This window comes from Phyllobates terribilis, unplaced genomic scaffold (assembly GCF_046119375.1).
Source record: "Phyllobates terribilis strain yellow unplaced genomic scaffold, ASM4611937v1 Scaffold_1__5_contigs__length_1240528914, whole genome shotgun sequence".
Classification (NCBI taxonomy): Eukaryota; Metazoa; Chordata; class Amphibia; order Anura; family Dendrobatidae; genus Phyllobates; species Phyllobates terribilis.
In genome coordinates this window covers 1,209,577,586-1,209,592,409 of record NW_027362761.1, presented here as the reverse complement: position 1 = coordinate 1,209,592,409, position 14,824 = coordinate 1,209,577,586, and the positions used below count along the sequence as shown (strand labels likewise).

General features: G+C 53.0%; 1 protein-coding gene across 2 annotated transcripts in view; it reads right to left on the bottom strand.

The window, feature by feature from the left end:
* Positions 1–14,824, bottom strand: part of EXOC6B (exocyst complex component 6B) — a 267,701-nt gene that overhangs the window by 150,919 nt on the left and 101,958 nt on the right. For both annotated transcript variants that reach the window (XM_073649495.1, XM_073649503.1), the window contains exons 12-18: positions 13,114–13,185; positions 12,938–13,035; positions 12,708–12,813; positions 7,765–7,874; positions 6,691–6,802; positions 4,842–4,976; positions 4,534–4,713 (exon numbers count right to left, since the gene is read on the bottom strand). In XM_073649495.1, coding sequence (XP_073505596.1) covers positions 4,534–4,713; positions 4,842–4,976; positions 6,691–6,802; positions 7,765–7,874; positions 12,708–12,813; positions 12,938–13,035; positions 13,114–13,185 — 813 coding nt within the window. The remainder of the gene's footprint in view (positions 1–4,533; positions 4,714–4,841; positions 4,977–6,690; positions 6,803–7,764; positions 7,875–12,707; positions 12,814–12,937; positions 13,036–13,113; positions 13,186–14,824) is intronic.

The following is a 14,824-nucleotide window of genomic DNA, read 5'->3' as shown; positions in this document are numbered from 1 at the left end:
GCAGTATTATAGTAGTTATATTCTTGTACATAGGAGCAGTATTATAGTAGTTATATTCTTGTACATAGGGGCAGTATTATAGTAGTTATATTCTTGTACATAGGGGCAGTATTATAGTAGTTATATTCTTGTACATAGGGGCAGTATTATAGTAGTTATATTCTTGTACATAGGAGCAGTATTATAGTAGTTATATTCTTGTACATAGGAGCAGTATTATAGTAGTTATATTCTTGTACATAGGAGCAGTATTATAGTAGTTATATTCTTGTACATAGGGGCAGTATTATAGTAGTTATACTCTTGTACATAGGGGCAGTATTATAGTAGTTATATTCTTGTACATAGGAGCAGTATTATAGTAGTTATATTCTTGTACATAGGGAGCAGTATTATAGTAGCTATATTCTTGTACATAGGGGGCAGTATTATAGTAGTTATATTCTTGTACATAGGAGCAGTATTATAGTAGTTATATTCTTGTACTTCGGAGCAGTATTATAGTATTATATTCTTGTACATAGGGGCGAATTATAGTAGTTATATTCTTGTACATAGGAGCAGTATTATAGTAGATATATTCTTGTACATAGGGGGCAGTATTATAGTAGTTATATTCTTGTACATAGGGGCACTATTATAGTAGTTATATTCTTGTACATAGGGGCGAATTATAGTAGTTATATTCTTGTACATAGGAGCAGTATTATAGTAGATATATTCTTGTACATAGGGGGCAGTATTATAGTAGTTATATTCTTGTACATAGGGGCAGTATTATAATAGTTATATTCTTGTACATAGGGGGCAGTATTATAGTAGATATATTCTTGTACATAGGGGACAGTATTATAGTAGTTATATTCTTGTACATAGGGGACAGTATTATAGTAGTTATATTCTTGTACATAGGAGCAGTATTATAGTAGTTATATTCTTGTACATAGGGGGCAGTATTATAGTAGTTATATTCTTGTACATAGGAGCAGTATTATAGTAGTTATATTCTTGTACATAGGAGCAGTATTATAGTAGTTATATTCTTGTACATAGGAGCAGTATTATAGTAGTTATATTCTTGTACATAGGAGCAGTATTATAGTAGTTATATTCTTGTACATAGGAGCAGTATTATAGTAGTTATATTTCTGTACATAGGAGCAGTATTATAGTAGTTATATTCTTGTACATAGGGAGCAGTATTATAGTAGTTATACTCTTGTACATGGGGGCAGTATTATAGTAGTTATACTCTTGTACATAGAGGCAGTAGTATAGTAGTTATACTCTTGTACATAGGGGAAGTATTATAGAAGTTATATTCTTGTACATAGGAGCAGTATTATAGTAGTTATATTCTTGTACATAGAGGCAGTATTATAGTAGTTATACTCTCGTACATAGGAGCAGTATTATAGTAGTTATATTCTTGTACATAGGAGCAGTATTATAGCAGTTGTATTCTTGTACATAGGGGGCAGTATTATAGTAGTTATATTCTTGTACATAGGAGCAGTATTATAGTAGTTATATTCTTGTACATAGGAGCAGTATTATAGTAGTTATATTCTTGTACATAGGAGCAGTATTATAGTAGTTATATTCTTGTACATAGGAGCAGTATTATAGTAGTTATATTCTTGTACATAGGAGCAGTATTATAGTAGTTATATTATTGTACATAGCGGCAGTATTATAGTAGTTATATTCTTGTACATAGGGGCAATATTATAGTAGTTATACTCTTGTACATAGGGGCAGTATTATAGTAGTTATATTCTTGTACATAGGAGCAGTATTATAGTAGTTATATTCTTGTACATAGGAGCAGTATTATAGTAGTTATATTCTTGTACATAGGGGCAGTATTATAGTAGTTATATTCTTGTACATAGGAGCAGTATTATAGTAGTTATATTCTTGTACTTCGGAGCAGTATTATAGTATTATATTCTTGTACATAGGGGCGAATTATAGTAGTTATATTCTTGTACATAGGAGCAGTATTATAGTAGATATATTCTTGTACATAGGGGGCAGTATTATAGTAGTTATATTCTTGTACATAGGGGCACTATTATAGTAGTTATATTCTTGTACATAGGGGCGAATTATAGTAGTTATATTCTTGTACATAGGAGCAGTATTATAGTAGATATATTCTTGTACATAGGGAGCAGTATTATAGTAGTTATATTCTTGTACATAGGGGCACTATTATAGTAGTTATATTCTTGTACATAGGAGCAGTATTATAGTAGTTATATTCTTGTACATAGGAGCAGTATTATAGTAGTTATATTCTTGTACATAGGAGCAGTATTATAGTAGTTATATTCTTGTACATAGGGAGCAGTATTATAGTAGTTATACTCTTGTACATGGGAGCAGTATTATAGTAGTTATACTCTTGTACATGGGGGCAGTATTATAGTAGTTATACTCTTGTACATAGGGGCAGTAGTATAGTAGTTATACTCTTGTACATAGGGGAAGTATTATAGAAGTTATATTCTTGTACATAGGAGCAGTATTATAGTAGTTATATTCTTGTACATAGAGGCAGTATTATAGTAGTTATACTCTCGTACATAGGAGCAGTATTATAGTAGTTATATTCTTGTACATAGGAGCAGTATTATAGCAGTTGTATTCTTGTACATAGGGGGCAGTATTATAGTAGTTATATTCTTGTACATAGGAGCAGTATTATAGCAGTTATATTATTGTACATAGGAGCAGTATTATAGCAGTTATATTCTTGTACATAGGGGGCAGTATTATAGTAGTTATATTCTTGTACATAGGGAGCAGTATTATAGTAGTTATATTCTTGTATATAGGGGCAGTATTATAGTAGTTATACTCTTGTACATAGGGGAAGTATTATAGAAGTTATATTCTTGTACATAGGAGCAGTATTATAGTAGTTATATTCTTGTACATAGGAGCAGTATTATAGTAGTTATATTCTTGTATATAGGGGCAGTATTATAGTAGTTATATTCTTGTACATATGGGGCAGTATTATAGTTGTTATATTCTTGTACATATGGGGCAGTATTATAGTTGTTATATTCTTGCACATAGGAGCAGTATTATAGTAGTTATATTCTTGTACATAGGAGCAGTATTATAGTAGTTATATTCTTGTACATAGGGAGCAGTATTATAGTAGTTATATTCTTGTACATAGGGGCAGTATTATAGTAATATTCTTGTACATAGGGGCAGTATTATAGTAGTTATATTCTTGTACATAGGAGCAGTATTATAGTAGTTATATTCTTGTACATAGGAGCAGTATTATAGTAGTTATATTCTTGTATATAGGATCAGTATTATAGTAGTTATATTCTTGTACATAGGGGCAGTATTATAGTAATATTCTTGTACATAGGGGCAGTATTATAGTAGTTATATTCTTGTACATAGGAGCAGTATTATAGTAGTTATATTCTTGTACATAGGAGCAGTATTATAGTAGTTATATTCTTGTATATAGGAGCACTATTATAGTAGTTATATTCTTGTACATATGGGCAGTATTATAGTAGTTATATTCTTGTACATAGGAGCTGTATTATAGCAGATATATTCTTGTACATAGGGGGCAGTATTATAGTAGTTATATTCTTGTACATAGAGGCAGTATTATAGTAGGTATATTCTTGTACATAGGAGCAGTATTATAGTAGTTATAGTCTTGTAGATAGGGGGCAGTATTATAGTAGTTATATTCTTCTACATAGGAGCAGTATTATAGTAGTTATATTCTTGTACATAGGAGCAGTATTATAGCAGTTATATTCTTGTACATAGGGGACAGTATTATAGTAGTTATATTCTTGTACATAGGGGGCAGTATTATAGTAGTTATATTCTTGTACATAGGAGCAGTATTATAGTAGTTATATTCTTGTACATAGGGGCAGTATTATAATAGTTATATTCTTGTACATAGGGGGCAGTATTATAGTAGTTATATTCTTGTACATAAGAGCAGTATTATAGTAGTTATATTCTTGTACATAGGAGCAGTATTATAGTAGTTATATTCTTGTACATAGGAACAGTATTATAGTAGTTATATTCTTGTACATAGGGGGCAGTATTATAGTAGTTATATTCTTGTACATAGGGGGCAGTATTATAGTATTTATATTCTTGTGCATAGGAGCAGTATTATAGTAGTTATATTCTTCTACATAGGAGCAGTATTATAGTAGTTATATTCTTGTACATAGGAGCAGTATTATAGTAGTTATATTCTTGTACATAGGAGCAGTATTATAGCAGTTATATTCTTGTACATAGGGGGCAGTATTATAGTAGTTATATTCTTCTACATAGGAGCAGTATTATAGTAGTTATATTCTTGTACATAGGAGCAGTATTATAGTAGTTATATTCTTGTACATAGGAGCAGTATTATAGCAGTTATATTCTTGTACATAGGAGCAGAATTATAGTGAGCAGCGCCCGCTGCAGATCAGATATTGGCCTTATTCTGCAGCGTGCAGAGCTACTTACAGGGAGATGTGTGAACACTGCAAATGTGCTGTTCAGGAAAGCCACCAGATCCAGGAGGTAGTCGCTGGCCTGCTCTGCAGACTCTGCTGCCATCCAGTCGTAATCCGCTAGCTGCAGGAACTGGTCGATTTTCTGGTTCAGATTGGTGTAGATCTCCTCCTCCGCGGCCTGTCTGGCATCCTGCAGAAGACACACAGCAGTAGGGGAGGGTCACACATACGTCCATTCATGGGGGATAGACCCAGATCTCATCAGCATACAAGTTTTATAACCAGGGGGCCCCCAGAGAGGCCGGCTCCGCTCCTCACCTTGAATGTGGTCAGGCCGTACAGCTTGGAGGTGTGGACGGTGTCGGGGAGCACGTTGGTGATGTTGGTGATGAACTCCTCCAGGTACTTGCAGGAGACCTCCAGGTGGCTGGTATTGATGATGATCTGTACAAGCTGAGGACGAGGAGACAGGACGGGGAAGGACACCGGTTACTTCTCTGCATTCTCACTACTGGGGGTCTTACCGGTGATTATAGGGTCTGTCGCTGGCCGTGGTAACAAGGGGATCAGTGAGTGACCGCACCCGCTTCACCCTGAGCAAACCACAAATTAAAGGGGTCGAAATGTTTCATTCTACAAATGGACCTAGTGGTCAGAAAATCCCCCTCCAACATCCTCTGCTCTACTGGCTGGTGTACAGGCAGTCCCCCCCAGCTCATGCCACGTGATGCCAGGCAGTCTGTAGACACTGATTGGCTGCAGCAGTCACCAGTCTCCTCCAGCTCATGCCACGTGATAACTGCAGGCAGTCTGTAGACACGGATTGGCTGCAGCAGTCACCAATCTCCTCCAGCTCATGCCACGTGATAACTGCAGGCAGTCTGTGGCCGCTGATTGGCTGCAGCAGTCACCAGTCTCCTCCAGCTCATGCCACGTGATAACTGCAGGCAGTCTGTAGACACGGATTGGCTGCAGCAGTCACCAGTCTCCTCCAGCTCATGCCACGTGATAACTGCAGGCAGTCTGTAGACACGGATTGGCTGCAGCAGTCACCAGTCTCCTCCAGCTCATGCCACGTGATGCCAGGCAGTCTGTAGACACTGATTGGCTGCAGCAGTCACCAGTCTCCTCCTGCTCATGCCACGTGATAACTGCAGGCAGTCTGTAGACACGGATTGACTGCAGCAGTCTCCTCCTGCTCATGCCACGTGATAACTGCAGGCAGTCTGTGGACACTGATTGGCTGCAGCAGTCACCAGTCTCCTACCCGTCTCTTCTAGATCAGATGGCACGTGATAACAGCAGGCAGTCAGTGGCCAGGTAGTATGTACCTGGGCAAGCACAGGCTACGAGGACTGCAGCCTGTCCACCATGAATTACACGGATGCAGCATGAGTAACACAGATGCCTCCGTCTGGTATAGATCACACCCTTCAGATGACAGTGTGTGAACATCCAATGCTGAAGTCAGTGCACGGTGTAACATCACCCACAATGCACTGCAGCAGAGCACGCTCAGTTCAAGCTGAATCAGCAGGGGGCGACACTGTAGTCAGGAGGTGCGAAGATATGTAGAATATAAGGTGACTGATGCTCGGGGAGATATCAGCCTGACATGTTGGATTCTGGACAGTCAGTCTCCTGGAGGTCAGTCACCAGCAGAGGTCGCCGGTGGCCTCTCGTACAGAACCCCGGGGCGAGCGTGTGTAACGGACAACATCTCATGTGAGGCCACAAACTCATGGGAAGAGAAATGTAAGCGGACGGCTGCCATGACACCTGCAGGGTGGGGGCGTGCGGCTGCCTGCGGTGTAATTACCCATCTCATTGTTCCTGGGCCTTTCATGGGCAGAGATGCGTTACCAGCTATGCGGGGGATACGCGGCGGGGGATACATGGCGGCAGAGAACACACAGCCGGGTTTGTGTACCTAGCGCATTTCAGGGCTTCGGCCGAGCGTTCAAGCAGCAGGTGCTTCTCAATGCCGGAGCGGGGAGGTGTGGGAGGCCGTCTGCCTGCAGTGTACACAGCTGGCGCACAGCGGCTGCCGCACAGAAGCCTCACACGGCGGCCGGAGGGAGCGCCCCATCTAGTGTACCCAGCACCCTGGAGCACGGCCGGGCACCTCTCACGTCTCGGCCCCTCTGGCCCCCTCTCGCCCCCTTACCTCCGTCAGCCCCACGTTCCTCCGCTTGATGATGCTCTGCAGGCAGTTGCTCAGGGTGCGGGTCAGCAGGAGGTTGGTGGACTTTCGGATCATGTCGTCCACTTCTGTAGAGCTGGAATGACAGAGATTCAGGACGGAGGCCACGAGGCTGCGCTGCCACACACAGACTGCAACCATCTGTCCCTCACTGCGGGGGGTGCACCGAGGGCTCGCTGCCATTCTGCTCTTACACCTGACCGTCCCATTATCCCCATCCTTACACAGCAGCAGGGTCGTCACAGTGTGTCGCAGCTCTCCTGATCGCCACAGATCGTCAGACGTCACATTAAAGGCTGAGAAATTGGGACAAAGTTCATTACAAAGTTGCCCAAGTTTTCCATGAAGTTCAGAGCTGAACTCCAGACTAAAGGTGAGCAGGCGGCTGAGGTGTCGGGGGCAGGGCAGACAGATAGACACAAGGGACGGTGGGGTCCGCACAGACCCCCAGTGCTGGAGTTGAGGACTGCAGATGTCAGCGGCCATCAGTGTCTGACCCTCACAGCCTCTCATTTGTCAGCAGCAATTAGTGGAGGCGTCTCCTGAGGCGAGAGATGGAGGCTGCAGAGGCCAGGATCACAGCGAGGGACGGGCCCGATGCGACACAGCCGGACACAGGACGGGCCCGATGCGACACAGGACGGGCCCGATGCGACACAGGACGGGCCCGATGCGACACAGGACGGGCCCGATGCGACACAGGACGGGCCCGATGCGACACAGGACCGGCCCGATGCGACACAGGACCGGCCCGATGCGACACAGGACCGGCCCGATGCGACACAGGACCGGCCCGATGCGACACAGGACCGGCCCGATGCGACACAGGACCGGCCCGATGCGACACAGGACCGGCCCGATGCGACACAGGACCGGCCCGATGCGACACAGGACCGGCCCGATGCGACACAGGACCGGCCCGATGCGACACAGGACCGGCCCGATGCGGCACAGGACCGGCCCGATGCGACACAGGACGGGCACAGTGTGACAATCGCAGCTTCCTTTCGCCCCCTTCCAGACCATCGGACGCCTCACCTCAGGTGTAAGTCTTCGGAGAACTTCAGGCAGGCGTAGATGAACTCTTTGATCTGGCAGTAGATCTTAGGAACAAACTCGGAGAAGGGGAACTTTTTGGGAAACTGTTGCTGCAAACGAGAAAGAGATCAGGTATAAGATGGTGGAGGAGCGTCTGCAGTCTATAGGGGTTAGGATGCCGCATGGGTGACCCACCGAGGATTGCCATTACCCCGGCAGGCCGACTGCAGAAGAGGCAGAAGGAGGGGGAAGGCTCCTGCTGCAGATGAGGAAGAAGGAGGGGAGGAGGCTCCTGCTGCAGATGAGGAAGAAGGAGGGGAGGAGGCTCCCGCTGCAGATGAGGAAGAAGGAGGGGAGGAGGCTCCTGCTGCAGATGAGGAAGAAGGAGGGGGAAGGCTCCCGCTGCAGATGAGGAAGAAGGAGGGGAGGAGGCTCCTGCTGCAGATGAGGAAGAAGGAGGGGAAGAGGCTCCCGCTGCAGATGAGGAAGAAGGAGGGGAGGAGGCTCCTGCTGCAGATGAGGAAGAAGGAGGGGAGGAGGCTCCTGCTGCAGATGAGGAAGAAGAGGGGAGGAGGCTCCTGCTGCAGATGAGGAAGAAGGAGGGGAGGAGGCTCCCGCTGCAGATGAGGAAGAAGGAGGGGAGGAGGCTCCTGCTGCAGATGAGGAAGAAGGAGGGGAGGAGGCTCCTGCTGCAGATGAGGAAGAAGGAGGGGAGGAGGCTCCCGCTGCAGATGAGGAAGAAGGAGGGGAGGAGGCTCCTGCTGCAGATGAGGAAGAAGGAGGGGAGGAGGCTCCCGCTGCAGATGAGGAAGAAGGAGGGGAGGAGGCTCCTGCTGCAGATGAGGAAGAAGGAGGGGGAAGGCTCCCGCTGCAGATGAGGAAGAAGGAGGGGAGGAGGCTCCTGCTGCAGATGAGGAAGAAGGAGGGGAAGAGGCTCCCGCTGCAGATGAGGAAGAAGGAGGGGAGGAGGCTCCTGCTGCAGATGAGGAAGAAGGAGGGGAGGAGGCTCCTGCTGCAGATGAGGAAGAAGAGGGGAGGAGGCTCCTGCTGCAGATGAGGAAGAAGGAGGGGAGGAGGCTCCTGCTGCAGATGAGGAAGAAGGAGGGGGGAGGCTCCTGCTGCAGATGAGGAAGAAGGAGGGGGGGGGGCTCCTGCTGCAGATGAGGAAGAAGGAGGGGGGGGGCTCCTGCTGCAGATGAGGAAGGAGGGGGGAGGCTCCTGCTGCAGATGAGGAAGGAGGGGGGAGGCTCCTGCTGCAGATGAGGAAGGAGGAGGAGGGGGAGGCTCCTGCTGCAGATGAGGAAGAAGGAGGAGGGGGAGGCTCCTGCTGCAGATGAGGAAGAAAGAGGGGAAGAGGCTCCCGCTGCAGATGAGGAAGAAGGAGGGGAGGAGGCTCCTGCTGCAGATGAGGAAGAAGGAGGGGGGGAGGCTCCTGCTGCAGATGAGGAAGAAGGAGGGGAGGAGGCTCCTGCTGCAGATGAGGAAGAAGGAGGGGAGGAGGCTCCTGCTGCAGATGAGGAAGAAGGAGGGGGGGAGGCTCCTGCTGCAGATGAGGAAGAAGGAGGGGGGGAGGCTCCTGCTGCAGATGAGGAAGAAGGAGGGGGGGGAGGCTCCTGCTGCAGATGAGGAAGAAGGAGGGGGGGAGGCTCCTGCTGCAGATGAGGAAGAAGGAGGAGGGAGGCTCCTGCTGCAGATGAGGAAGAAGGAGGGGGGAGGCTCCTGCTGCAGATGAGGACGAAGGAAGGGGGGAGGCTCCCGCTGCAGATGAGGAAGAAGGAGGGAGGAGGCTCCTGCTGCAGATGAGGAAGAAAGAGGGGGGGGGGCTCCTGCTGCAGATGAGGACGAAGGAAGGGGGGAGGCTCCCGCTGCAGATGAGGAAGAAGGAGGGAGGAGGCTCCTGCTGCAGATGAGGAAGAAGGAGGGGGGAGGCTCCTGCTGCAGATGAGGAAGAAGGAGGGGGGAGGCTCCTGCTGCAGATGAGGAAGAAGGAGGGGGGAGGCTCCTGCTGCATTTGAGGAAGAAGGAGGGGGGGAGGCTCCTGCTGCATTTGAGGAAGAAGGAGGGGGAGGCTCCTGCTGCAGATGAGGAAGAAGGAGGGGGGGGGGGCTCCTGCTGCAGATGAGGAAGGAGGGGGGAGGCTCCTGCTGCAGATGAGGAAGGAGGGGGGAGGCTCCTGCTGCAGATGAGGAAGGAGGAGGAGGGGGAGGCTCCTGCTGCAGATGAGGAAGAAGGAGGAGGGGGAGGCTCCTGCTGCAGATGAGGAAGAAGGAGGGGAAGAGGCTCCCGCTGCAGATGAGGAAGAAGGAGGGGAGGAGGCTCCCGCTGCAGATGAGGAAGAAGGAGGGGAGGAGGCTCCCGCTGCAGATGAGGAAGAAGGAGGGGAGGAGGCTCCTGCTGCAGATGAGGAAGAAGGAGGGGAGGAGGCTCCTGCTGCAGATGAGGAAGAAGGAGGGGAGGAGGCTCCTGCTGCAGATGAGGAAGGAGGAGGGGAAGAGGCTCCCGCTGCAGATGAGGAAGAAGGAGGGGAGGAGGCTCCTGCTGCAGATGAGGAAGAAGGAGGGGAGGAGGCTCCCGCTGCAGATGAGGAAGAAGGAGGGGGGGAGGCTCCTGCTGCAGATGAGGAAGAAGGAGGGGGGGAGGCTCCTGCTGCATTTGAGGAAGAAGGAGGGGGAGGCTCCTGCTGCAGATGAGGAAGAAGGAGGGGGGGGGGGCTCCTGCTGCAGATGAGGAAGAAGGAGGGGGGGGGCTCCTGCTGCAGATGAGGAAGGAGGGGGGAGGCTCCTGCTGCAGATGAGGAAGGAGGGGGGAGGCTCCTGCTGCAGATGAGGAAGGAGGAGGAGGTGGAGGCTCCTGCTGCAGATGAGGAAGAAGGAGGAGGGGGAGGCTCCTGCTGCAGATGAGGAAGAAGGAGGGGAAGAGGCTCCCGCTGCAGATGAGGAAGAAGGAGGGGAGGAGGCTCCTGCTGCAGATGAGGAAGAAGGAGGGGGGGAGGCTCCTGCTGCAGATGAGGAAGAAGGAGGGGAGGAGGCTCCTGCTGCAGATGAGGAAGAAGGAGGGGAGGAGGCTCCTGCTGCAGATGAGGAAGAAGGAGGGGAGGAGGCTCCTGCTGCAGATGAGGAAGAAGGAGGGGGGGAGGCTCCTGCTGCAGATGAGGAAGAAGGAGGGGAGGAGGCTCCTGCTGCAGATGAGGAAGAAGGAGGGGGGGGAGGCTCCTGCTGCAGATGAGGAAGAAGGAGGGGGGGGGAGGCTCCTGCTGCAGATGAGGAAGAAGGAGGAGGGAGGCTCCTGCTGCAGATGAGGAAGAAGGAGGGGGGAGGCTCCTGCTGCAGATGAGGAAGAAGGAGGAGGGAGGCTCCTGCTGCAGATGAGGAAGAAGGAGGGGGGAGGCTCCTGCTGCAGATGAGGAAGAAGGAGGGGGGAGGCTCCTGCTGCAGATGAGGAAGGAGGAGGGGGGAGGCTCCTGCTGCAGATGAGGACGAAGGAAGGGGGGAGGCTCCCGCTGCAGATGAGGAAGAAGGAGGGAGGAGGCTCCTGCTGCAGATGAGGAAGAAAGAGGGGGGGGGGGGCTCCTGCTGCAGATGAGGACGAAGGAAGGGGGGAGGCTCCCGCTGCAGATGAGGAAGAAGGAGGGAGGAGGCTCCTGCTGCAGATGAGGAAGAAGGAGGGGGGAGGCTCCTGCTGCAGATGAGGAAGAAGGAGGGGGGAGGCTCCTGCTGCAGATGAGGAAGAAGGAGGGGGGAGGCTCCTGCTGCATTTGAGGAAGAAGGAGGGGGGGAGGCTCCTGCTGCATTTGAGGAAGAAGGAGGGGGAGGCTCCTGCTGCAGATGAGGAAGAAGGAGGGGGGGGGGGGGGCTCCTGCTGCAGATGAGGAAGAAGGAGGGGGGGGGCTCCTGCTGCAGATGAGGAAGGAGGGGGGAGGCTCCTGCTGCAGATGAGGAAGGAGGAGGAGGGGGAGGCTCCTGCTGCAGATGAGGAAGAAGGAGGAGGGGGAGGCTCCTGCTGCAGATGAGGAAGAAGGAGGGGAAGAGGCTCCCGCTGCAGATGAGGAAGAAGGAGGGGAGGAGGCTCCTGCTGCAGATGAGGAAGAAGGAGGGGGGGAGGCTCCTGCTGCAGATGAGGAAGAAGGAGGGGAGGAGGCTCCTGCTGCAGATGAGGAAGAAGGAGGAGAGGAGGCTCCTGCTGCAGATGAGGAAGAAGGAGGGGAGGAGGCTCCTGCTGCAGATGAGGAAGAAGGAGGGGGGGAGGCTCCTGCTGCAGATGAGGAAGAAGGAGGGGAGGAGGCTCCTGCTGCAGATGAGGAAGAAGGAGGGGGGAGGCTCCTGCTGCAGATGAGGAAGAAGGAGGGGGGGGGGGAGGCTCCTGCTGCAGATGAGGAAGAAGGAGGAGGGAGGCTCCTGCTGCAGATGAGGAAGTAGGAGGGGGGAGGCTCCTGCTGCAGATGAGGAAGAAGGAGGGGGGAGGCTCCTGCTGCAGATGAGGAAGAAGGAGGGGGGAGGCTCCTGCTGCAGATGAGGATGAAGGAAGGGGGGAGGCTCCCGCTGCAGATGAGGAAGAAGGAGGGAGGAGGCTCCCGCTGCAGATGAGGAAGAAGGAGGGGAGGAGGCTCCTGCTGCAGATGAGGAAGGAGGAGGGGGGGGAGGCTCCTGCTGCAGATGAGGAAGAAGGAGGGGGGGAGGCTCCTGCTGCAGATGAGGAAGAAGGAGGGGAGGAGGCTCCTGCTGCAGATGAGGAAGAAGGAGGGGAGGAGGCTCCTGCTGCAGATGAGGAAGAAGGAGGGGAGGAGGCTCCTGCTGCAGATGAGGAAGAAGGAGGGGAGGAGGCTCCTGCTGCAGATGAGGAAGAAGGAGATGGGGGGCTCCCGCTGCACAACATAAATTACCGCTAGCAGCAATGACAGATCCGTGGCATGGTGAGACAATGCGCTTGTGATCTGGGTCTCTTACCTTCTCTAACTCCGGGTCTTGGAAGGGAAACTGGTTGATGATCTTCTTGTACGCAGTCTCATCATTCACAGGGATCGGGCTGTAATTATCTGCGTCCAGGATATTTCTACACAAGAATCATTATTATTACAGCTCATCGCAAATCATTAGTGACTCGCAGAACAAGACGTGCGCCGCCACCAATCAATCAGAGATCCAAACTATCTGTCCTATTATTGTGGTGCATTTACCTGAACACCCCGGCCCACTTCTTCAGTAGGATCTCCCCATACTGGTCTCTGACTTCCAGCAACATGTCGAAGAGCTGGTTCACCGGGAAGCCATAGCCCTAATAGTCAGGAAAAGATCATTATTGTACAAGGAGGAAGGACAGAACAGCGGAGGAGACCGGGGAGCTGACGCCCACCTGCAGCGTGTCCGCAAAGTGCACAATCAGGTTCTTCAGATCCAGCACCAGGTTGGGATCGGAGCAGTAAGACTGCGGGAGAGAAGAGCGACATGCAGACAAGTCAGTCAAGTACGGGGAGTCGAGCCAGCGCCGAGGGCCACCCCCCCTCCTGGAGGTGTCGAGCCGGGGCCGAGGGCCGCCCCCCTCTCCTGGAGGTGTCGAGCCGGCGCCGAGGTCCGCCCCCCTCTCCTGGAGGTGTCGAGCCGGCGCCGAGGGCCGCCCCCACCTCCTGGAGGTGTCGAGCCGGCGCCGAAGGCCGCCCCCCTCTCCTGGAGGTGTCGAGCCGGCGCCGAGGGCCGCGCCCCTCTCCTGGAGGTGTCGAGCCGGTTCCGAGGGCCACTCCCCCTCCTGGAGGTGTCGAGCCGGCGATGAGCGCCGCCCCCCCCTCCTGGAGGTGTCGAGCCGGCGCCGAGGGCCGCCCCCCCTCCTGGAGGTGTCGAGCCGAGCCGAGTTGGCGCCGAGGGCCGCTACCCCACCTGGAGGTGTCGAGCCGGTTCCGAGAGCCGACCCCACTCCGGGAGGTGTCGAGCCGACCCCCCTCCGAGAGGTGTCGAGCCGGCGCCGAGGGCCGCCCCCCCCTCCTGGAGGTGTCGAGACGGGTGCCGCCCCCCTCCTGGAGGTGTCGAGACGGGTGCCGCCCCCCTCCTGGAGGTGTCGAGACGGGTGCCGCCCCCCTCCTGGAGGTGTCGAGACGGGAGCCGAGGGCCTCCCCCCTCCTGGAGGTGTCGAGACGGGGGCCGAGGGCCGCCCCCCTCCTGGAGGTGTCGAGACGGGGGCCGAGGGCCGCCCCCCTCCTGGAGGTGTCGAGACGGGGGCCGAGGGCCGCCCCCCTCCTGGAGGTGTCGAGACGGGGGCCGAGGGCCGCCCCCCCTCCTGGAGGTATCGAGACGGGGGCCGAGGGCCGCCCCCCCTCCTGGAGGCGTCGAGACGGGGGCCGAGGGCCGCCCCCCCTCCTGGAGGCGTCGAGACGGGGGCCGAGGGCCGCCCCCCCTCCTGGAGGCGTCGAGACGGGGGCCGAGGGCCGCCCCCCCCTCCTGGAGGCGTCGAGACGGGGTCAGAGGGTCGCCCGCGCTCCTGGAGGTGTCGAGATGGGGGCCGAGGGTCGCCCCCCTCCTGGAGGTGTCGAGCCGGAGCCGAGGGCCGCCCCCCCCTCCTGGAGGTGTCGAGACGGGTGCCGTCCCCCTCCTGGAGGTGTCGAGACGGGTGCCGAGGGCCCCCCCCTCCTCCTGGAGGTGTTGAGACGGGAGCAGAGGGCCGCCCCCCTCCTGGAGGTGTCGAGCCGAGGGCCGCCCCCCTCCTGGAGGTGTCGAGCCGAGGGCCGCCCCCCTCCTGGAGGTGTCGAGCCGAGGGCCGCCCCCCTCCTGGAGGTGTCGAGCCGAGGGCCGCCCCCCTCCTGGAGGTGTCGAGCCGAGGGCCGCCCCCCTCCTGGAGGTGTCGAGCCGAGGGCCGCCCCCCTCCTGGAGGTGTCGAGCCGAGGGCCGCCCCCCTCCTGGAGGTGTCGAGCCGAGGGCCGCCCCCCTCCTGGAGGTGTCGAGCCGAGGGCCGCCCCCCTCCTGGAGGTGTCGAGCCGAGGGCCGCCCCCCTCCTGGAGGTGTCGAGCCGAGGGCCGCCCCCCTCCTGGAGGTGTCGAGCCGAGGGCCGCCCCCCTCCTGGAGGTGTCGAGCCGAGG